This window comes from Aquarana catesbeiana, linkage group LG08, assembly GCF_042186555.1.
Source record: "Aquarana catesbeiana isolate 2022-GZ linkage group LG08, ASM4218655v1, whole genome shotgun sequence".
NCBI lineage: Eukaryota > Metazoa > Chordata > Amphibia > Anura > Ranidae > Aquarana > Aquarana catesbeiana.
Window position 1 is genome coordinate 209,250,763 of NC_133331.1, and position 23,692 is coordinate 209,274,454.

Here is a 23,692-nt window from a genome sequence, read left to right on the forward strand (position 1 = left end):
TCTCCTCCACTGATTTATCGCCAATCCTTATTTCCCTTAAAAACCCCAAATTTTCAAAATCCAGTTGTCATTGGGACAGAAAGTGAGGTGAAATCTTCTGAACAGGGGCACAGACAGCAAAACAAATGTTACAGGGGTGATAACCCTTCCCTATGTTTTCCAAAAAGCTTTAAAATAGATTTTTTGGCTGGACCTCCACTTACAAAATATACCTGTTTCAAATTACAAACAGATTCTACATAAGAACAAACCTACAGTCCCTGTCTTGTTTGGACCGCCTGTATATGGCTGTTCAGAGTATATAGGGCCTGGGGGCCCCACACCTTTTCTTTTTTAATCTGGGTGCAGGGTTCCCCTTAATATCCATACAAGACCCAAAGGCCTGGTAATGGGCTGGGGGGGGTTACCCATGCCGTTTTTCTCAATAATATTCATCCATATTTCTGGGACCCGACATTACATTACAGCCGCAAGCAGTTTTGAATGACTTTTATTCCTTTACATAGTTACATAGTAGGTGAGGTTGAAAAAAGACACAAGTCCATGAAGTCCAACCTATGTGTGTGATTATATGTCAGTATTAAATTGTATATCCCTGTATGTTGTGGTCATTCAGGTGCTTAACTAATAGTTTTTTGAAACTATCGATGCCCCCGCTGAGACCACAGCCTGTGGAAGGGAATTCCACATCCTTGCCGCTCTTACAGTAAAGAACCTTCTACATAGTTTAAGGTTAAAGCTCTTTTCTTCTAATTTAAATGAGTGGCCACAACTCTTGTTAAACTCTCTTCTGTGAAAAAGTTTTATTCCTATTGTGGGGTCACCAGTACGGTATTTGTGTATCTATGGGAATGTTTGACCATTATTCTAGAATCACATTTTTGAGGTCAGGCACTGATATGGATGAGAAGGCCTGGCTCGCAGTCTCCGCTGTAATTCATTCCGTGTTCTATCAAGTTGAGGTCAGGACTCTGTGTAGGCCAGTCAAGTTCTTCCACCCCAAACTCGCTCATCCTTGTCTTTATGGACCTTGCTTTGTGCACTGTTCCAAATCATTTGGTGGAGGGGGATTATGGTGTGGGGTTGTTTTTCAGAGGTTGGGCTTGGCCCCTTATAGTTCCAGTGAAGGGAACTCCGAAGGCGTCAATATACCAAGACATTTTGGACAATTTCATGCTCCCAACTTTGTGGGCATGGCCCCTTCCTGTTCCAACATGACTGTGCACCAGTGCACAAACAAGGTCCATAAAGACATGGATGAATGAGTTTCAGGTGGAGGATCTTGACCGGCCTGCACAGAGTCCTGACCTCAACCCAATAGAACACCTCTGGGATGATTAGAACGGATACTGCGAGTCAGACCTTCTCATCCAAATCAGTGCCTGACCTCACAAGTGCACTGGAAGAATGGCCAAACATTCCCATAGACACATTCATAAACCTTGTGTAGTTTATGTGCGTGTAAAGGCAGGTGTCCCAATACTTTTGGTGATATAGGGTATGTTACTACTGAAGACGTACAGTATTTGAACATACTGTTATTTTGTATAATTTCTTTCAAGTCAAGTTATGTAAAGAGATATAAGACCTTTAGGCTGGTTTCACTCCAGTTTAAATTGGAAGTGGGTTTATTCGCCTGTATGGAGATTGTGGCTGGCTCTCTATGGAGCTGGTTCACACATCTCCGGAGCGGGAGTCCTGTGCGTTTTCTAGTCAATTTCAGGTCCGAATTCAGCCAAAAATTTGGGCTGAAATCGGACCTGAAATGGTGAATGGAGACACACCAGACCCCCTGCTGTGAGATGCTCAGTGTGAACCCAGCCTAAAACTGTGTTATGTAAAGTAAAATAAACTGAATAAAAAAACATGAAAAACAAAATGGTTAAAAATACTGTTTTATTGCTATTCAAACATTTATTGTAAGATATATTTAACACCACAAATGTGGTTCAAAAAATGCTTGTAGATACAAATTAATTGTACAAACTTGTACATTCCGTTTTCTTCTAAATTGAAGATTATTACAGGCTAAATTGATAAACTAGCAGCATTGTAACCTGTCTTGAAGGATAATTACAAAACAATTTGCTGTAGATTTGTATAACATGTATGAAAACAAATTCCAATACACAGTGACAGCTGGTTTTTTAGGTCATTACTGACAAAATGTGGCTAAATATATAAAAAACTGAGTTTTACCTTGAAAGCACAAAAAGTTAAATACAGAAAAGCTAATGATTCCTTTGCAAGTACATGAATGGCGACATTCCGAATATTTTGTCTAGCAAACACATTTTTGCACTTTAGTACTAAAGTAATGTTTGTCACAGATAAAATAAACAGTTTTCAAAGCAAACTGAACCTTTGGCAAACCAAGTTTTGCAATGCTCTCTAGTTATCCATTTTAACTCTTTGGCTTAAGGTGTCCATACACTAGAAAGGACATTTCTGGCTGTTGTGAGTGCCTTTATGGTGGCCTCACAATCATGGAAATGTATTTTGATAGAAGTCATATTCTGGCCTTTTTTTTTTCTTTTTCAGTTTTGAATACCTGTGCATAGGACATTTTGAACTCCACCACAACAATGAAATAAAAGTCCAGTTGAAGTCACAGCAATGGATGTGCCTGGTAGACATTTTACTATCAATCTTTATTTAATATCTTACTTCCACACATTTGCTGCATTATACACAGGCATCAAAGCATATATTACTTAATATTTTTAATATTGAAGTATTTTTTAATCGATTAATGTAATTATATTAGGTATTTATTGCCATAATATACATTTCCCCTTGTGTTTAGTTTATAAGCCACGTTAAGTGTTAGGTCTATGAAATATTTCATGATTAAGGGATTAGGTTTAGGATTATTGTTGAGTTTATGGATTAGTATGCGGTTACCGCTCCTGTGTAACCTAATCTGATGCTGTAGAGAATTCCTCACTACTTGTTGTGTTTAATGGGGACAGGAAGAGCAGAGAATTCCTCCCAAGAGGAAACAGGAACATAAAAGGTGCATTTACCAACTCATGATCTTTACGTTGGGGGTGAGCTCCATTGGACCTTTCATGAGTCACCATTCCTGGCCAGCTTTACAGCTCGTATGACCCCTAGACTGAAAAGCTAGGGGTCCATTTCATCCGGTGAGTGGGGACACAGGAGGGGTGTGACACATCACGGAATGGAAATTTGGAGCACTACTGCACTTTATAAGGATTGAAGCACTTAGGCACCTTTATTTGGGACATTTTGCAATATTTCAACATGATTGATTGATATTTTTCATTTGTATTGTTATTTTTGAAAGCTTTTTCACTGGAATGATCCATGCACTTTTGAGAGCGCTGTAACTATTTTATTATATAGTATGCGGTTATTGATTTTCGGATGTGATGAGTGTAAAATTAATGGAAAAAGGACTATTGTGGCAAAATTTTGCACAGTAGTAGCAGCTGAGCCTGGACAAGGATGCCTCGTAAGTAAAAATAAAGAGATACAGCGTAAATGTTGAAAAAATAAAAAATGAAAATGGTAAGCTACGGCAAAAAAGTATAGGATAGCATACATAACATAAATATTCTTAGTAAGATGCTGCGCTAACTCAAATAAAGTGAACAATAGATATAGATGTGCAACTAGTGATTATCATAAATAACAAAAAAAGTGAATACATTTCATAATCAAATAACATAAGAAGTGAAAAGTTCATATATCATATAGAATAAATGAATATAAAGTTTGTGCAAACCAAGGAGGTTCAACACCAAACGGGATAATTCAGGATTAATTCCAGGAAACAGCAACACAAGTATTCATCGGTGGATCCCAACTCTGCAATCCAAAGATAGGAAAAACACCACGTGTCCTTCAAATCCACATGTGAATATGCTTACCAAAGCCAACATGACTCTGTGCAAGTCAAGAAACGCTTGGATGAGTAAGTCCTCACTATTCTAGCCAGGATCCTCCGGTCAGTCTCCACGGACAGATGTTCCTCTATTTCAGAAGCTGCCCTCCAGCAGCTGCCCTGTGTGAAGTTGGAGGGCTCCTCTTCCCTAGCCGGTCAGAACTGTGTGTTTACAAGTGTCTTCTCTATTCTGACCTGTCAGCACAGCTGATACAGTTTCCTGTCCTCTCTGCACAGAGCGTCATATTGGCTTTGGTAAGCATATTCACATGTGGATTTGAAGGACACGTGGTGTTTTTGCTACCTTTGGGTAGTTTGGTGTTGAACTTCCTTAGTTTGCACAAACTTTATATTTAATTACTCTATATGATATATGAATTTTTCACTTCTTATGTTATTTGATTATGAATTATTTTCACTTCTTTGTTATTTATGAAAGTCACTATTTGCACATCTATATCTAATTATACACTGGATCACTGGTTTCTGCAATGAGATCTTGGCACTGGTTTGCCATCTTTCAGCACCTATAGTTCAAATGCCTGATTCATTATAGTGTATCTAAACCCCAGAGCAAAAGTGTAATATAGTACAGTGTACCAATCTTTAAATTTGGTTGCTGCATTCGTTTTCTTTTTGGGGGGGACTTTTTTCTTTCATTTGTACCTGGTGATCCAGCTAGTAAATTTATTTTTCAATTTCCTTTGACAGACCAAGCTGACCAGAAAAAGTGGCAGTTAGAGGGTTGAAACAAACCAATTAATACTAACAGGGGTGCCTGTAATGGTCAGATTTAATTCATTTATCTAAAACCTTTATCCTTTTATGCTGCTGCAATGGCTTAAAAAGTGTTAGCTGGAGTTAGGATTTACTTTGTTAGTCAATCCATTCAAATTTGCTAGTCAATCTAACACTACTCTCTCCACAGGCTGAAAAAGCTGCTGCCCAAGGTACACTCTGTTGCTCCTCCATAGAGTGGGGCCACCCTAAAACCAAAAAAAGGCAAAAAAAAGGTAAATTAATGTAGCCACTACATTTCAGGATTGGTAAGCTACAATATAATACATTTTGGTTAAGATATGCTTTAAGTTTGGCTTTTTAGGGCCTAATTAATGCTTTGGATTGGGTAAAGGGTTTGGCTGGTTTAGGGTTGGTGATTTTAGGTTAAGGATTAAGGTTAGGGTTTTTTTCCATATTCAGTGATGGGTTAGATGGGATTCAATTGAAGGGTTTAACCGCTTCAGCCCCGGAAGATTTTACTCCCTTCCTGACCAGAGCACTTTTTGCGATTCGGCACTGCATCGCTTTAACTGACAATTGCGCAGTCGTGCAACTTTGCACCCAAACAAAATTGATGTCCTTTTTTTCCCACAAAATAGAGCTTTCTTTTGGTGGTATTTGATCAGCTCTGTAGTTTCTATTTTTTGCGCTATAAACAAAAAAAGAGCGTCAATTTTGAAAAAAAATGCAATATTTTTTATATTTTGCTATAATAAATATCCCCCAAAAATATATAAAAGAAAAAAATGTTTCCTCAGTTTAGGCCGATATGTATTCTTCTACATATTTTTGGTAAAAAAAAATCGCAATAAGCGTATATTCATTGGTTTGCGCAAAAGTTATAGCGTCTACAAAATAGGGGATAGTTTATGGCATTTTTATTATTATTTTTTTTACTAGTAATGGCAGCAATCTGCAATTTTTATTGGGACGGCGACATTATGGCGGACACATCGGACACTTTTAACACATTTTTGGGACCAATGGCATTTATACAGCGAACAGTGCTATAAAAATGCACTGATTACTGTAAAAATGTCACTGGCAGGGAAGGGGTTAACACTAGGGGGTGATCAAGGGGTTAATTGTGTTCCCTAGTGCGTTCTAACTGAAGGGGGAGGGGACTGTGTAGGGCAGATGACAGATTGTTGTGCATACTCTGTATGAACAGACAATCAGTCTCTTCAACCCTTAGAGAACTGGAAACTGTGTGTTTACACACACAGATCACGGTTCTTGGTGTTCCACGAACGATTGCAGGAGCCCAGCGGTGATCATGACCGCCAAGCACTCGCATCGGCTCTGTGGGCGAGCAGCAACCGCGTTTGCCCCTAGTGGCCACAGGGCGAATCGACGTTGCATAACGTCGTTTCACCCAGCCGTGCAATTCTGTCGCAGTAAAACTGTTGCGGCTGGTCAGCAAGTGGTTAAGAAAGATCTATGGCAAGGTTAAATGTTAGGGTTACGTCTTTAGGGTTCATTTTAAAGGTTGGTGTTTTTTTACAACACTGTAGTTTAGATATGTTTTTTTAAATGGAAGCCCTGCTCTGAGCAACACAAATTTAACTATTTACCCCAGCCTGCCTTTAGAACAACTAGCTTACAATTTTACAGCAGCTCTTTTGTTATGTACATAAAAGGCAGCACTAGATCTTGTTGGCGATGAGTAGGCCTGTGGCAGCTTAACTCATTGAGGATCCTCAAAGTGAGTTCCTTCAAGAAGCATGTAAACATTGTAGTGGAAGGTAAGGAGCACCATGCATGAAAAGAAAGTGTTGGAAACTTCAGCTGGTTGAAGAACTTTATAAGTGTATGACATAAAATATAGCCAATTCATTACGGGAAATTGGGGTTCTCCCTCTTCAGGGTTTGGACGTGTTGTTAGATCTGTTGGTTGTGGGCACTGCAGTCTGTGTCCTGTTGTGATAAGTGTTCCAGAGTATCTGCTGTGCCTGCACTCATCACCCACCTCCACAACAGTACCTTGGCAGTTAAAAAGAGAAATCCACAGGAGATTACTATATTGCATGTTTTGAATGGGCTCCCAGTGTATCGTGGTTATTATCCAATAGAAGTTGGAAAGACTATTTGCTGTTTCTACGTTGGCATATTAGTTGGCTAATCTAACAAAAGCACTGCTTTTTATACCTACATTGTGATCCTATGGACAATGGCATCCAAGATGATTATAGTGGAAGATGCTTCTTGGTAAAACATGTTCTTAGAATTGGTCTTACTGTATCTATGTGAGTGTTACTATTAAGGCAGAGATGTCAACCTTCTTGGGGACATGTACAGATATGAGGCATTTCATCTACTCTGTATATTGTTTGAGAATTTGTTAATGCATGTGAATGTAATTTCATAAACATTAGAGTGACAGCCAGAGTAAATGACATACAATCCTGTTGCCAAATAGATTTTTTTTTTTTTTGGGGGGGGGGGTTGATGATTACGCACGTGAGTGTTAAATAGTAACTCCACTCTTGTTGAGAAAAAGAACAATCCGCTCTGAGTGATCTATGTACATTGCAAGAATTTGCAATTTGTTTGTCAATGTGCAGACCAAATCTGAATGGGAGAGACATTTTCATAATTAACCGGCTGAGGCACTTGCAGTGTTCTAAAGGGGACAGTTGCTTCCTTTTAGAAGTAACTAACATTTTAGGAGTATCTCACCAAGGATGCCTAAAGTCTGACTTGTGTCTTAGAGCTTAGTGTTACTTCTGGGAAAATCAGTGAGCCAATCACGCAAGCAGGAAATGACGCATCTAGGGAAGTTTCGTACACTTATATACACACTTTGGGTACAGAAGGCCTCTAGATGCCATATTGCATTGAATTTTATAGAAAAGTACAGAGCTGCAGATTGAAAAGGGAAGGTAATTTTTATTAAAATACAATTACAATATGGCTTGTGTAGCAATTGTAAATGATATGTTATTATTTTTTTGCTTTTTCCCACAAAAGTGGAGTTTCCCTTAAATATATTGATCCATATTACAGAATAACTACCAGTCTGGCACAGCATTGAGTGTGACTGTTTAAAAGTCAACCAAATGCCAATGACTACTGTAAAACCCAGTGGCAGCTGTCAATGAAAATGAATGAAAGAACACAATTTTTTGAAAGCTTCACTCTGTCTAAAGTTTTCTGTGTCTGTTTTGATTGTGTGTACATATTTAACTTTGCTTTCTCATTGTAGAGGTTTAGTTTACAATGTAGGCACATCTGCCCTTAATCTATCCAACTGCTATATACAGTATGTGCTCCAATTTGGGAGACTCTCAAAATTATAGAGCTAGGACTGCAGTAAACTGGGGGGCCTTGATGTGGTCACTGTGGCTTACACATATGTTTGCTGTGTGGCTAAACCTCTTGTTTTCAATGAGATCCGTTAGGGTCAACTTGGTTTGTTGCAGGCTAGCTGGTAAGTGAGCTGGGAACTTTAGTTTGTTTCCAATGTGCTCCTTGCTGCAGAGGCTAGTTTCATGTTGAGGTGGTTGCCATTTGTTTGCACAGTTTGTTGATTGCTGTGGGTACGTGTGGGATACCTTCAGTTGCCATTGTGCTCTTGCGGGGTGTCCCATGTGTCCCTATACCTTTAAGGATGGGTCAGTTCCCTCCAGATACACCTGCCCTTAATCTATCCAACTGCTTTATCTGTGCTCCAATTTGGGAGACTCCCAAAATTAGAGTTAGGACCACAGTAAACTGCAGCTTACACCTAGGTTTGCAAATGTGTGCAACTAAATCCCTTGTTTTTAACATGAACAGTTAGACAAGGTCAGTTTGGTTTTGTTGCACTCTGGCTGGTAAGTGAGCAGGGAATTTTTGTTTGTTTTTGATTATTAGTTTACAATGCACTCCAATCATTTATTTCATTGAGAAATTAGCATTTTGTATAAAACATGAGACCAGTTATCGACTTTGCTGTTAGAATATGCTCTGCAATTCCTCAGAATTCTTTAATGTTTTAGGTTTGCCCACCCATTATGGTTGCAATTACTACTTGCTTTCATTTCCTGGTGCCAGCTCTGTAAATTCCTGTGCTAAAGTCAATTAATGGAAATGATTTTAGGTTATCCAAATGGAGAAAAAATAAATAATTTTTCAGCAGGCTGAAAAGGAATTGTGAAGTAGATAAAGTGTTAGGTTTGGCTTGAAGTTATTCACTTCCAAAGCTACACACTTGTATTCATTTCTATTTTCAGCCAATTCAATCAACTGTACATACAACAATATGGAATTCCTGAATGAGAATGGTCCTATTAGTTCCTATAGCATTGGTTAAAAGACCAGCTCCTTTGGCACTTCCCATGGAAAATCTTCTCTGCCAAAATGACCATAACATGCAGTATTTTGATATATAGGCTTCTTCAGGTCTAGATCCCTGAAAAAATAAAAACAAAAAACAAATACTCAATAATATAATGTACATGCAATGTGAGCATACAGGTTTTTATAAAGGGAAACCTCTTCTGGGGAGAAACTGATATGAATGGATCTAGGTAAAGTACACAATACGATGCTGCAGAATAATCAATAAAAAAAAAAATTCCAAGCATCTTGTGACTTTGACCTTACACATGTTCCCCACATATGTAAGGTCAAAGTCACAGGATGCTTGGAATTATTTTTTTTTTTTATTGATTATTCTGCAGCATCTTATTGTGTACTGTACCTAGATCCATTCATATCAGTTTCTCCCCAGAAGAGAATTTCTCCGTCATAGCAAGTGCTAAAACAGTTTTTTTTTACCTTAGTGCAGGGAATGTATTAAGGTAAAAAAAATATTTTAACTTTAGAACCACTTTAACTTTGATATAAGCCAATTCCATACTGGTTTCTATTGATATAGTAGAGAAGTCTTGAAGTTGCATCACTTCAAATAGTTTTAAATCGCATTAAATGTTCTTGTGGGTTATAATTATTCATTATCAAATATTTCACTGCCTTTTGTCAACAGTCTTTTATAAAAATGGCTAAATGAAGTGAAACTTACTTTAAAGCAGGAATATCTTAATGCAGGAAAGGTTATCTGGTATGCACAAAAATTGTTTATAGTTTATACTTCTCAAGTCACTTCTCCTGCATTTAAAAAAAGCTAAATGCAGGAGGACCAATGTGAATGAGGCATAAAGGTTTTTGGAAGTTGACTGCACATTTATCTGATACTACTAACTGTGGAAGGAATTTCCACATTTTCATTGCTCTGACAGTACCCCTTACAAACTTTAGGATTAAAACGCCTTTTGTTTAACTTCATGCTGTGGCCATGTGTCTTCTAGGGATGGGCGAATGGTTTGGCCCGAGCATAAGTTCAGGCCAAACTTTGGTTGTTCGGATGTTCTGCAGAACACCGAACAATATGCGGTGTTCGGGGCAAATTCGAAAGCCGCATGAACACCGTTAAAGTCTATGGGACATTAACATGAAAAATCAAAAGTGTTCATTTTAAAGGCTTATATGCAAGTTATTGTCATAAAAAAGTGTTTTGGGACCCGGGTCCTGCCCCAGGGAACATGTATCAATGCAAAAAAAAGTTTTCAAAAACTGCTGTTTTTTCGGGAGCAGTGATTTTAATAATGCTTAAAGTGAAAGAATAAAAGTGAAATATTCCTTTAAATTTCGTACCTGGGGGTGGCTATAGTATGCCTGTAAAGTGGCACATTTTTCCCGTGTTTTGAACAGTCCCTGCACAAAATGACATTTATAAAGGAAAAAAAGTCATTTAAAAGTACTCGTGGCTATAATGAATTGTCGGTCCCGGCAATTTAGATAAAAGAAATCATTGAAAAAAGTGGCATGGGATCTCCCAGTCTATTACCAGGCCCTTCGGGTCTGGTATGAATATTAAGGGGAACCCCGAACCAAAATTTAAAAAAAAATGCGTGGGGGGTCCCCCCAAATTCCATACCAGGCTCTTCAGGTCTGGTATGGATATTAAGGGGAACCTCAAACCAAAATTTAAAAAAAAATGGCATGGGGGTCCCCCTCAAAATCCATACCAGACCCTTCGTAAACAGGTGGTACTGCCCCCTCTGTCACCCCGGGAAAGCCATGGGGAAGTCCCTGAGCATCAGAGGAGGGCGGGGTCACCTGGGAACGTCACTGTGTGGCCCCGTCCTCAGTTATATAAGAACTGTCAAAGCGAAGGCGCGTCATACGGTCCCAAGGAGGCGGGTCAGTCGCGGCTTTTTTGGGGTTTTTTTTCGGTCCATCGGCGGAGTGAGGGAAGATGAATGGACTTTGTGAGACATCTTTATTTTTTTATTTCTTAATAAAGGACTTGTCCCAAGCTGTGTCTTGTCTTTTGTACCATTTTGACACATTTTTTGTGAAATGGTAGGGGTACATTTGTACCCCATTGCCATTTCACACAGGAGGGGAGTCCGGGATCTGGGGGTCCCCTTGTTAAAGGGGACTTCCAGATTCCGATAAGCCCCCCCGCCCGCAGACCCCCACAACCACTGGGCAAGGGTTGTGGGGATGAGGCCCTTGTCCCCGTCAACATGGGGACAAGGTGCTTTGGGGGGCTACCCCAAAACTGCATATTCTGTGGGTGGGTCTGTTGTCTGGAGCTCGGTGGGTGGAGTGATGATGTCAGTAGACTCCCCGCCCACCTCTACACTCCTTGTCAATATGCATTTTCTCCTGTTTATTTCTAATACTGAACTTCTGCTGAACTTCTGCTATGATCTCTAACATCCAGTGAAAAGACAGGAAAGTAACCACATGACTTCAGCATGTCAAATCATGCTGAGGTGTGGAACAGCCAATCCTGGCAGAGCTGCTGAAGAAAGGAGTGGGGGAGGGAATTAAAAAATACTGCATGTGTCTTAGGCTGTCACTCACAGCAAGGGGGAGTATTTGACAAAGTTTTTCTCAGTTTGTCAAGATTTTTCTCACTGACCAATAAAAGAGGATTGCTCAGAGATGGATTAACTCTGTGTGGCAAGACTGGGCTCAAATGATAGGAAATCGTATAATCTACAGTATGATGAAAAAAAAAAATTTCGGGTTTACATTCACTTTAAAGTAGTTTGGTCTGACAAGAGCAGTCCTTCATAAAACCTTTGTGGCTGTTACTTATTCAACCATTTTAACAGGAAAATTCTTGAGTATAATCCCTGGACCCTTACCATTCATTCCCATATATTGCATACTATTGATGTAAGGCTGACTGGTCTGTAATTACCCGGTATACTCCTTGACCCTTTTTTGAATTTCGGTACCACATTTGCTTTTCACCAATCAGTGGTTACCATTCCAGTCAGTAAGGTGGCTCTTAAAATTTGGAACAATAACCTGGCTATAACTTGGCTAGGCTCTTTGAGGACTCATGGGTGTAAGCCATCTGGTCCTGAAGATTTGTTCGCATTAAGTTTCTCTAGCTTTTTTGCACCTGGATTCCCGTGAGCCACAGAGGCATTTTATCTAGTCATGGTTTATTCATTGTTACCTGACAATGACTCCAGGTCTCAGATCGAAGTTCTTATTGACAACGTCCAGTAGCTCCTTCTCATGTTTTTCAGAGGTCCCATAGGTGAAAAGAGAAACGGATAATGGACGGGCCACACCAATTGCATAAGACACCTTGTAAATCAATACGAATAGTTATAAGATTTATTCTGCCACCATATATAAGACCACATAATATTCATAATATCACTCATAATATCACTTACTTACTGGTATATATAATGAGGAGGACCAGAAAGCCATATCATCATACTGTACATTTAATTATTCTAACTAGGATGAACTCTTGAATAGTTAACTATGGTTGCTTTTTATTACAGTACTTTTCACTTCATCACTACCTTGCACCGACCTCCTAAATAAGCCCAGGGGACAATATTAAGAAAACATTAATGAGGTAACCTGTTTTCTGTAACACTAATAGGAAAAGTAATATCTGTTGAATATAATGTGATGATGGGGTTTTTACATAATAACCACCCTTATTGTTAGTCAAGTTTATAAATCCCTATCAGGGATGAATTCCTGCATAGCCAACATAGGCTGTGGAAGAGAACATTAGGGCTGCCAGTATTTGGCATACAGCCTCCCATGTATCATGTTGCTGACAGTAACACACTCATGCATGTAATAAAAGGTTCCCCACTGGTTCGCTGACTGTTAGTGCTATCCTACTTAGTTCTCATTGGTTCTGCCCCTGCATCTTTATTGCAGGTATGAATTATTAGGTCAAACAAAATCTCCTGCGCTCAACAGTGGTGCGATGGCAATGGAAGAAGTCTGGAATTTCTATGGCTCCCAGTACATGTGCAGGCCTTGCTGCTCTCCAAGCGTAAGGGGTAAGGATGAGCCGAACACCCCCAGTTCGGTTTGCACCAGAAAATGCGAACAGGAAAAAAATTCAGACAAACACGTCTACACCTTTAAAGTCTATGGGACACGAACATGATAAATCAAAATTGCCCACTTTAAAGACTTATATGCAAGTTATTGTCATAAAAAGTGTTTGGGGACCTGGGTCCTGCCCAAGGGGACATGTATCAATGCAAAAAAAAAGTTTTAAAAACATTTTTTCGGGAGCAGTGATTTTAATAATGCTTAAAGTGAAACAATAAAAATGAAATATTCTTTTAAATATGGGGGTGTTATAGTACTATACCTGTAAAGTGGCACAGTTTTCCCATGTTTAGAATAGTACCACAGTAAAATGACATTTCTAAAGGAAAAAAGTCATGTAAAACTGATCGTGGCTGTAATGAATTGTCAGGTTTCTGCAATATGGATAAAACTCATTGAAAAAAAACAGCATGGGCCCCCCTAGTCCATTACCAGGCCCTTTGGGTCTGGTATGAATATTAAGGGGATCCTGAACCAAAATTTTTTTTAAAAATTGTGTGGGGGTCCTCCCCAAAATCCATACCAGGCACTTCAGGTCTGGTATGGAAATTAAGAGGAACCCTGCACCAAATTTAAAAAAAAATGGCATAGGGGTCCCCCCAAAATCCATACCAGACCTGATTTTAGGGGAACCCTGCACCAAAATTAAAAAATAAATGGCATGGGGTCCCCCCAAAATCCATACCAGACCGTTATCAGAGCACGCAACCTGGCAGGCCGCAGGGAAATAGGGGGGGACAAGAGTGCGCTCCCCCCTCCTGAACCATACCAGGCCACATGCCCTCAACATGGGGAGGGTGCTTTGGAGTAGCCCCCCAAAGCACCTTGTCCCCATGTTGATGGGGACAAGGGCCTCATCCCCACAACCCTTGCCCGGTGTTTGTGGGGGTCTGCGGGCGGGGGATTATCGGAATCTGGAAGCCCGCTTTAACAAAGGGACCTCCAGATACCAGCCCCTACCATTTCACAAAAAAAGTGTCAAAAATAGTAAAAAAGACAGAAGACACTTTGGGACAAGTCCTTTATTAAAAGATAAAAATGTCCCACGATGTAGATCCATCTCACGCTACCTGACAGACCGAAAAAAGAACAAAAAAAAAACGCAACAGCTCCGCCTCCATGGGAGGCTCCCACCGAGTGACGCTTCTTCTCAGTGACAGCTGTTATATAGCTGAGGGAAGGGCCACCCGGTGACGTACACGGGTCAGGCGGCGTGAGATGGATTTACATCGGGGACATTTTTATTTTTTATCTTATAACCACTTGCCGACTGCCACACGCCGATATATGACGGCACAATGGCAGCGGTGGGCAAATGGGCGTACCTGTATTTGTGGGCTAGGGCGCACATGTGCCGCCGTATACTTTTACAATCCACTTGTTTGTAAGTATGTTTCCATCTTTTTAATTTTAATAAACGTCACTTGGATAATGCGCAAGGTTGGTGCTCCCTCTTTTTATTCTTATACGATGAATTAATAGGTATTTACAGCTTACCTGCTCTGTCTGTACACCTAGAGCAAAACTGCTAACAGGTCAGTTTACTCTAGACTTCTAGTCGCCTGTATTTTTTTTAAGCTGCTCTTACCCAAACCTACATATACCCCAAAGGTATGATACTTTAAATCACCAGGTTAATAGTGTAAGAGGTGGGTTTGCATTAGACAGTAGGCAAACAGCAGCAATTGTAAATACGACCGTAAAAAGAGACATACGTACCTGAACAAGGACACGATGGCATAGCTTAGCATGTACCAAGGATTTAGCCACCCAACGAGCAGCATAGGCAGCAGAACGATCCACTTTAGTATAGTCTTTCCCTGAAAATGCTCCACCACCATGTGCACCCCATCCTCCATATGTGTCCACTATAATCTTCCGACCAGTGACTCCAGCATCGCCCTGCAATGCCATACATTGTACCAGTGAGAACAATACCAGTTATAGCAAGATTATTTACATTAATAAGTATTGACATTTCATGGGTTTTTTTTTATTGCATTGCTAAAAAAGACAGCACATATGTATAAATTTGGGCTAACCAATGGATATTAAAGCGGAGTTCCACCCAAAAATAGAACTTACGCTTTAAGTGTAGGTGAGCCCCTGACATGCCACATTTGGCATGTAATTCTTTTGGGGGTGGAGTGGGCACCCAGATCCCACTTCCTCCCCTGGCGCCGCGGCGCTGGAAGGAAGATCACCTCTCCCCCCTCCCTCCCTGCAATCTTCTGGGACATGTCACAGGTCCCAGAAGATTGGCCGGCCAATCACAGTGCCCAGCAGAGCTCGTACATGTGCAGTGCGTGCCCGGCTGTGAAGCCACAGCCAGTCACCCACAATAACAATGCCGGCGACGCAGAGAGGAGGGGGAGAGGAGCGGGGCTTTGTGCGCCCGCATCACTGGACCATGGGACAGGTGAGTGTCTGATTATTAAAAGTCAGCAGCTACACTTTTTGTAGCTGCTGACTTTTAAATGGGTGGAACTCCACTTTAATTGCTTCAACTTGCAGATTGGTAAGAGAGTTTTATTTTGGGCAAATAAAAAGCAATATGACATCCATGTGTCATACCAAAGTGAATGTCGACTTCATATGCAGCATATCTAAATTCCAGAATGAAAAGTGAATATACATTATATTACCAAAAAATATTGGGACGCCTGCCTTTATGTGCACATGAACTTTAATGGCATCCCAGTCTTAGTCCAGAGGGTTCAATATTGATTTGTCCCACTCTTTACAGCTATAACAGCTTTAACTCTTCTGGGAAGGCTGTCCACAAGGTTTAGGAGTGTATCTATGGGAATGTAAATATCAAAAATTACCGCGCTACTCACTGTAGTAAAAACTCGGTTATAAAACTAGAAAAGCTGCAGTCTTAATGTGAGGCATGCACATACTAGACAGAAATAATCAAGAAAGACCGCGCTAAAAACAATAACATGTGATGTAACTAATCAAACATGATTACGTGTATGAAAATACAATACATCAAATATGAAAAAATATTGGAATATGAAACACCAAAAATCTATTGAAAGTGAATATAGAAAAGGTGACTGAAAAATGAAAGTCCCAAATGAGGTTAAAAAAGTGACTAAAACGTCACAAAAACACACAGTCCTTGGGGCCAAGGCAGATGCAATCAGTGATCATAGACGTATAACACACAGTCCTTGGGGCCAAGGCAGATGCAATCAGTGATCATAGACATATAACACACAGTCCTTGGGGCCAAGGCAGATGCAATCAGTGATCATAGACGTATAACACCCAGTGAGAAATCCTCCACCTAATAAGATGTGCGCTTACCAGAGGTAAGCTGTAAATCAGCTTAATAGTGAACCTCCACTCAGGGGAAATCAGCTCCTCAGGTCCCCACACAAGGAAGGGGGCGGACAGGATCTTTCAATGAAATGGACTCAATCCGCATAACAGGAGGACCTAAAGTCAGTGCTGAGTCTTCAGGTGCATGTTGTTACCTGACACTGTTCCTTTTGCCTTTCTCTGCACCCGACTGACAATTGCTCTATGACCTGCTTTGAATTCCCACTTCAGCCTTTCATTTGAACCTGTTACTATTACCAATTCTGTGATTTCACAGAATTGGTAATAGTAACAGGTTCAAATGAAAGGCTGAAGTGGGAATTCAAAGCAGGTCATAGAGCAATTGTCAGTCGGGTGCAGAGAAAGGCAAAAGGAACAGTGTCAGGTAACAACATGCACCAGAAGACTCAGCACTGACTTTAGGTCCTCCTGTTATGCGGATTGAGTCCATTTCATTGAAAGATCCTGTCCGCCCCCTTCCTTGTGTGGAGACCTGAGGAGCTGATTTCCCCTGAGTGGAGGTTCACTATTAAGCTGATTTACAGCTTACCTCTGGTAAGCGCACATCTTATTAGGTGGAGGATTTCTCACTGGGTGTTATACGTCTATGATCACTGATTGCATCTGCCTTGGCCCCAAGGACTGTGTGTTATATGTCTATGATCACTGATTGCATCTGCCTTGGCCCCAAGGACTGTGTGTTATACGTCTATGATCACTGATTGCATCTGCCTTGGCCCCAAGGACTGTGTGTTTTTGTGACGTTTTAGTCACTTTTTTAACCTCATTTGGGACTTTCATTTTTCAGTCACCTTTTCTATATTCACTTTCAATAGATTTTTGGTGTTTCATATTCCAATATTTTTTCATATTTGATGTATTGTATTTTCATACACGTAATCATGTTTGATTAGTTACATCACATGTTATTGTTTTTAGCGCGGTCTTTCTTGATTATATTTGTATCTATGGGAATGTTTGTCCATTCTTCCAGAAGCGCATTTGTGAGGTCAGGCACTGATGTTGGAGAGAAAGCCTGGCTCGAAGTCTCCGCTCTAATTCATCCCAAAGGTGTTCTTTTGGGTTCAGTTCAGGACTCTGTGCAGGCCAGTCAAGTTCCTCCACCCCAAAATTCCACTCATCCATGTCTTTATGGACCTTGCTTTGTGCACTGGTCCAAATCATTTGGTGAAGGGGGCATTACAGTGTGGGGTTGTTTTTCCAGGGGTTCGACTTGGCCCCTTAGTTCCAGTATGCGTCAGCATACCAAGACATTTTCATACTACCAACTTTGTGGGAACAGTTTAGGGATGGCCCCTTCCTGTTCCAACATGACTGCGCACCAGTGCACAAAGCAAGGTCCGTAAAGACATTGATGAGCGAGTTTGGGTTGGAGGAACTTTAATGGCCTGCACCTCAACCTGACAGAACACCTTTGGGATGAATTAGAGCGGAGACTGCGAAACAGGCCTTCTCACCCAACATCAGTGCCTGACCTCACAAATGCACTTCTGGAAGAATGGTCAAACATTCCCATAGACACACTCCTAAACCTTGTGGACAGCCTTCCCAGAAGAGTTGAAGCTGTTATAGCTAAAAAGGGAGGGCCAACTCAAAATGCCATTAAGGTTCATGTGTTTTTTCTGTAAAGGCAGCTTACTTAGTCCCTAGATGTAGTGGCTGCAAAAAAAAAAAAAAAATCTTTTCCAGACTTTTTTTCCTTTATTTTCAACTGGTGATTCTGCCAGTAACACTCTTCCTATCCTAGGGTGACAGCGGAGTGGGCAGTAGGAATTAGGTAGAGCTTAGTAACCTTTAGATTATATATAGGAGGTAGATTGGGAAAAGTAGTTGTACTTAGAGGAGGGATGCTTTCACATTTCCACAGGTCTGTAGCCTTCTTTTTGGAGGGAAGAAATATGATATATATGGTTGTAGAGATACGTTTCCAGGGGGAACACCTTTTCTTATATGTTTGTAATTATATTTTTTCATTGTGTTGTCTTTGAAACCCATATACTTTCTATTGTTCTTCTTTTTGATTATTTTTTGAATGGTGTCTTGGTTTTAAATTGTTACATAGTTGGTGAGGTTGAAAAAAGACACAAGTCCATCAAGTTCAACCTATGTGTGTAATTATAGGTCAGTATTACATTGTATATCCCTGTATGTTGCGGTTGTTCAGGTGCTTATCTAATAGTTTCTTGAAACTATCAATGCCCCCCTGCTGAGACCACCACCTGTGGAAGGGAATTCCGCATCCTTGCCGCTCTTACAGTAAAGAATCCTCTACGTAGTTTAAGGTTAAACCTCTTTTCTTCTAATTTTAATGAGTGGCCACAAGTCTTTTTAAACTCCCTTCTGCAAAAAAGTTGTATCCCTATTGTGGGGTCACCAGTATGGTATTTGTATATTGAAATCATATCCCCTCTCAAGTGCCTCATCTCCAGAGAGAATAAGTTCAGTGCTCGCAACCTTTCCTCATAATTAATATCCTCCAGACCTTGTATTAGCTTTGTTGCCCTTCTTTGTACTCACTCCATTTCCAGTACTTTCTTCCTGAGGACTGGTGTCCAGAACTGGACAGCATACTCTAGGTGCGGCCGGACCAGAGTCTTGTAGAGCGGGAGAATTATCGTTTTATCTCTGGAGTTGATCCCCTTTTTAATGCATGCCAATATTTTGTTTACTTTGTTAGCAGCATCTTGGCATTGCATGCCATTGCTGAGCCTATCATCTACTACCTTTTCCATGCTAGATTCCCTCAGAGGTTCTCCCCACAGTGTATAGATTGCATTAATAGTTTTGCCACCCAAATGCATTATTTTACATTTTTCTACATTGAACCTCATTTGCCATGTAGTTGCCCACCCCATTAATTTGTTCAGATCTTTTTGCAAGGTTTTCACATCCTGCAGAAAAGTTATTGCCCTGCTTAGCTTAGTATCGTCCGCAAATTCAGAGATTGAACTGTTTACCCCATCCTCCAGGTCATTTATGAACAAATTAAATAGGATTAGTCCCAGCACAGAACCCTGGGGGACCCCACTACCCACCCCTGACCATTCCGAGTACTCCCCATTTATCACCAACCTCTGAACTCGCCCTTGTAGCCAGTTTTCAATCCATGTACTCACCCTATGGTCCATGCCAACGGACTTTATTTTGTACAGTAAACGTTTATGGGGAACTGTGTCAAATGCTTTTGCAAAATCCAGATACACCATGTCTACGGGCCTTCCTTTATCTAGATGACAACTCACCTCCTCATAGAAGGTTAATAGATTGGTTTGGCAAGAACGATTCTTCATGAATCCATGCTGATTACTGCTAATGATACCATTCTCTAAAATCTTGTATATAGTCCCTTCTCATCCCCTCCAAGAGTTTACATACTATTGAAGTTAGGCTAATTGGTCTGTAATTCTCAGGGATGTATTTTGGGCCCTTTTTAAATATTGGTGCTACATTGGCTTTTCTCCAATCAGCTGGTAACATTCCAGTCAGTAGTCTGTCAGTAAAAATTAGGCACAATGGTCTGGCAATTACTTGACTGAGTTCCATAAGTACCCTCGGGTGCAAGACATCTAGTCCCGGTGATTTATTAATGTTAAGTTTCCCAAGTCTAATTTTAATTCTGTCCTCTGTTAACCATGGAGGTGCTTCCTGTGATGTGTCATGAGGATAAACACTGCAGTGATTCCCTTGTGAAGTCTGAGGAGAAGAATAAATTCAATACCTTCACCATCTCCCCATCCTTTGTAACCAGATGTCCTTCCTCATTCTTTTTGGGGCCAATATGGTCTGTCCTCCCTTTTTTACCGTTTACATTCTTAAAGAATTTCTTACGATTTTTTGCTCTCCTCCGCTATGTGTCTTTCATGTTCTATCTTAGCTGTCCTTATTGCACCCTTACGTTTCTTGTTGCATTCTTTATAAAGTCTGAATGCTGATGATGATCCCTCAACCATGTATTTTTTGAAGGCCTTCTCCTTTGCTTTTATATGCATTTTTACATTGGAGTTAATCCACCCAGGACTTTTGTTCCCTCTTTTAAATGTATTACCCAATGGGATGCATTGGCTAATGCCCTTATTTAATATGCTCTTAAAGCAAACCCATCTCTCCTCCGTTTTCTGTGTTCCTAATATTATATCCCAATTTATGCCTTCTAGCAAGGTTCATAGTTTAGGGAAGTTGGCTCTTTTGAAGTTCCCTCCGCCCAGTCTATGTCTGGATAGTCAATAGATAGATTGATTGATTGGATAGATAGGAAATCCCCCATTATAATTGTATTGTCTTGTCATTGTTACCCTTTAATCGATTGAATAAAAAGAATTTAAACACAAAAGGTCATATCACCTGAGGGCCACCAATGACAAAACGTCCACTGGGCTGTAGGTGGTATATAGTCTTCTCATCAAGGTACTTGGCAGGGACCACCACCTTTATAACTTTCTCCTTTAAGGCCTCCCTCATTTCATTTAGAGAGATGGTTTCATCGTGCTGTACAGATATTACAATGGTGTGTACACGGATAGGGATAACAGCTCCATTCTTCTGGATATACTTTACTGTCACCTAGAACACAAACACAATTTTGGGAATGACTAGTGAATATAGTATACTGTATATACAGTGAATATATTGTATCTTTCTTACAATATTTTTTAACATTCTTGTTGTCCATTTTTGAAGAACAAATTATTACACTTTATAAAGCCATATTAATTTCACCGATGTTCAGTGCTGTAAATAATGGAACAAATATGATGACACAACTAAACTATACATTACCTCACCATATCATATCTTTTTCAAAAAGATGAATCACTTGCATATACAATAGGAAAATGTTATTAATTATAAACTAATGTAGCACCCTCCTAGATACATGCTAGGAATTGGATAAATAGACTTAGTGTGTGTGTTTTTGATAGGCAAATTTAGTTGACACACTGTAATCAGTGTGTCTGTTAATGTTTATTGTGTAAACGCATCGTTTGCTCACTGTACTAAGTAAAGCAGTGATCAGTAAGTTAGGTCTGCTCAGCTGCTGCTAGTCTGCTTGATAGCTTCCTCTGTATACAGGGAACTTGAGAAGTTTCTGGATGATAGGTGTTGAGCTATGCAGATGGCAGCATGAATATGGATACAGCCCTGGCCAATCCCAGAGGGGCAGGCTCTGAAGGTATCCTGGGAGACTGTATATATTCTGTGAGCACACGGAGATCAGGGTCTTTTGCTAGAGAGAATTAGTCCAGCCTGAGTGCACACTGCCCTCCCAGGCACTGCTGCTATGTCTGCTGTCGTGAGGCCTCAGGTGGGTGCCCTGGATGGTGAGACCCTGGAGCTAAAGAGAGCTGATTGAGGGGGGCTGTCCACAGAAGATCTAGTCTGGTATTAGCGGAGTAAGGTGAATTTTGGAAGTTGGAAGGAGGCAACCGGCTGTTCCTTGTGTAAGTACAGATGCTAGAGAGATCTTGGACCTTTGTCCTTTAGGCACCCTTCTGCTGCTAGAGAGTCAGCTGTGTGTCTATTTAATGGGGACACCAGCTGATGTCCTGAAGAGTCTTGTCCATATAGTCTTTTACTTAAAGAGACTCTGCTTGTGGCTCTAAGAGAGGAATTCACAGTCAACTACTACTACTGCCTTAAAGCTGATGTCTACTGTTTGTTTCAAGCACACCCTTGCCCGGTGGTTGTGGGGGTCTGTGGGCGGGGGGCTTATGGAATCTGGAAGCCCCCTTTAACAAGGGGACCCCGAGATGCCACCCCCCCTGTTTGAAATTTCACAAAAAAAGTGTCAAAATGTTAAAAAGACCACAAGACACACTTTGGGACAAGTCATTTATTAAAAAATAAAAAAATAAAAATGTCCCACGAAGTCCATTCATCTTCTTCTCTCGCTCCGCCGATGGACTGAAAAAGAAAAAAAAAACAAAGCCGCTACCGATGCGCCTCCATGGGAGCCTCCCGGCATATGACGCGTCTTCGATTTGACAGTTCTTATATAACTGAGGGCAGGGCCACACAGTGACATACCCGGGAGACCCCGCCCCCCTCTGATGCACGGGGACTTCCCAATGGCTTTTTTTTTTCTTTTTCGGTCCGTCAACGGAGCGAGAGAAGAAGATGAATGGAGTTTGTGGGACATTTTTATTTTTTTATTTTTTAATAAAGGACTTGTCCCAAAGTGTGTCTTGTGGCTTTTTTTACATTTTGACACTTTTTGTGAAATGGTACGGTTACAATGTACCCATTACCATTTCAAACAGGGGGGGCCGGGATCTGGTGGTCTCCTTGTTAAAGGGGGCTTCCAGATTCCGATAAGCCCCCCATCCGCAGACCCCCACAACCACCGGGCAAGGGATATGGGGATGAGGAGTTACCCCAAAGCATCCTGCCCATGTTGAGGGCATGTGGCCTGGTATGGTTCAGGGGGGGTGCTCTCTCATCCCCCCTCTTTTCCTGCGGCCTTCCAGGTTGTTTGCTCAGATAAGGGTCTGGTATGGATTTTTGGGGGGACCCCCATGCCATTTTTAAAAAAAAAATTTGCACAGGGTTCCCCTTAATATTCATTCCAGACCCAAAGGGCCTGGTAATGGACTGGGGAGATCCCATGCCGTTTTTTTCAATGACTTTTATCTGTATTGCCGGGAGCGACAATTCATTATACCCGCGAGTAATTTTAAATTGCTATTTTTCCTTTAGAAATGTCATTTTGTGCAGGGACTAATCTAAACACGGCAAAAATGTGCCATAAGCATTATTAAAATCACTGCTCCTGAAAAAACTGCCATTTTTAAAACTTTTTTTGCATTGATACATGTCCCCTGCGGCAGGACCCAGGTCCCCAAACACTTTTTATGACAATAAATTGCATATAAGCCTTTAAAATGAGCAATTTTGATTATTCATGTTCGTGTCCCATAGACTTTAACAGTGTTCGTGTGTTCTGCTGAATTTTTTGCCTGTTCGGTATGTTCTGGTGCAAACCAAACCGGGGGGTGTTTGGCCCATCCCTACCCTTGAGTTTCAAAGTTGTAAACCCCCACAGCGCCGAAAGTTCAGCAGCGGGAAGAGGACAGGGCAGCCCTGCAGTAAAGATTTCTACTGAATCCAGCAGCCTGCAAAATGTGCAACTTCATTACAAGAAAGTAATGTAACTAAAACTGTAGAGAAAAAAAAATGTTTTTAACTAAACTTCAGCTTTAAAACATATTGGAACAGACAATACTCACAATATAGTACTTACTGGTAAAATCTCTGATGAGGGACTGGGTCTGA

The 23,692-nt window shown here is 40.7% G+C and overlaps 1 protein-coding gene across 1 annotated transcript in view; it reads right to left on the reverse strand.

The window, feature by feature from the left end:
- Positions 1 to 5,238: 5,238 nt before the first annotated feature.
- MAT1A (methionine adenosyltransferase 1A) overlaps positions 5,239 to 23,692 on the reverse strand; it is a 133,496-nt gene continuing 115,042 nt past the window's right edge. The window contains exons 6-9 of the mRNA XM_073596875.1: positions 20,765 to 20,983; positions 14,792 to 14,974; positions 12,156 to 12,289; positions 5,239 to 9,083 (exon numbers count right to left, since the gene is read on the reverse strand). Of these exons, the coding sequence (XP_073452976.1) occupies positions 8,981 to 9,083; positions 12,156 to 12,289; positions 14,792 to 14,974; positions 20,765 to 20,983 (639 nt within the window). The 3' untranslated portion in view covers positions 5,239 to 8,980. The remainder of the gene's footprint in view (positions 9,084 to 12,155; positions 12,290 to 14,791; positions 14,975 to 20,764; positions 20,984 to 23,692) is intronic.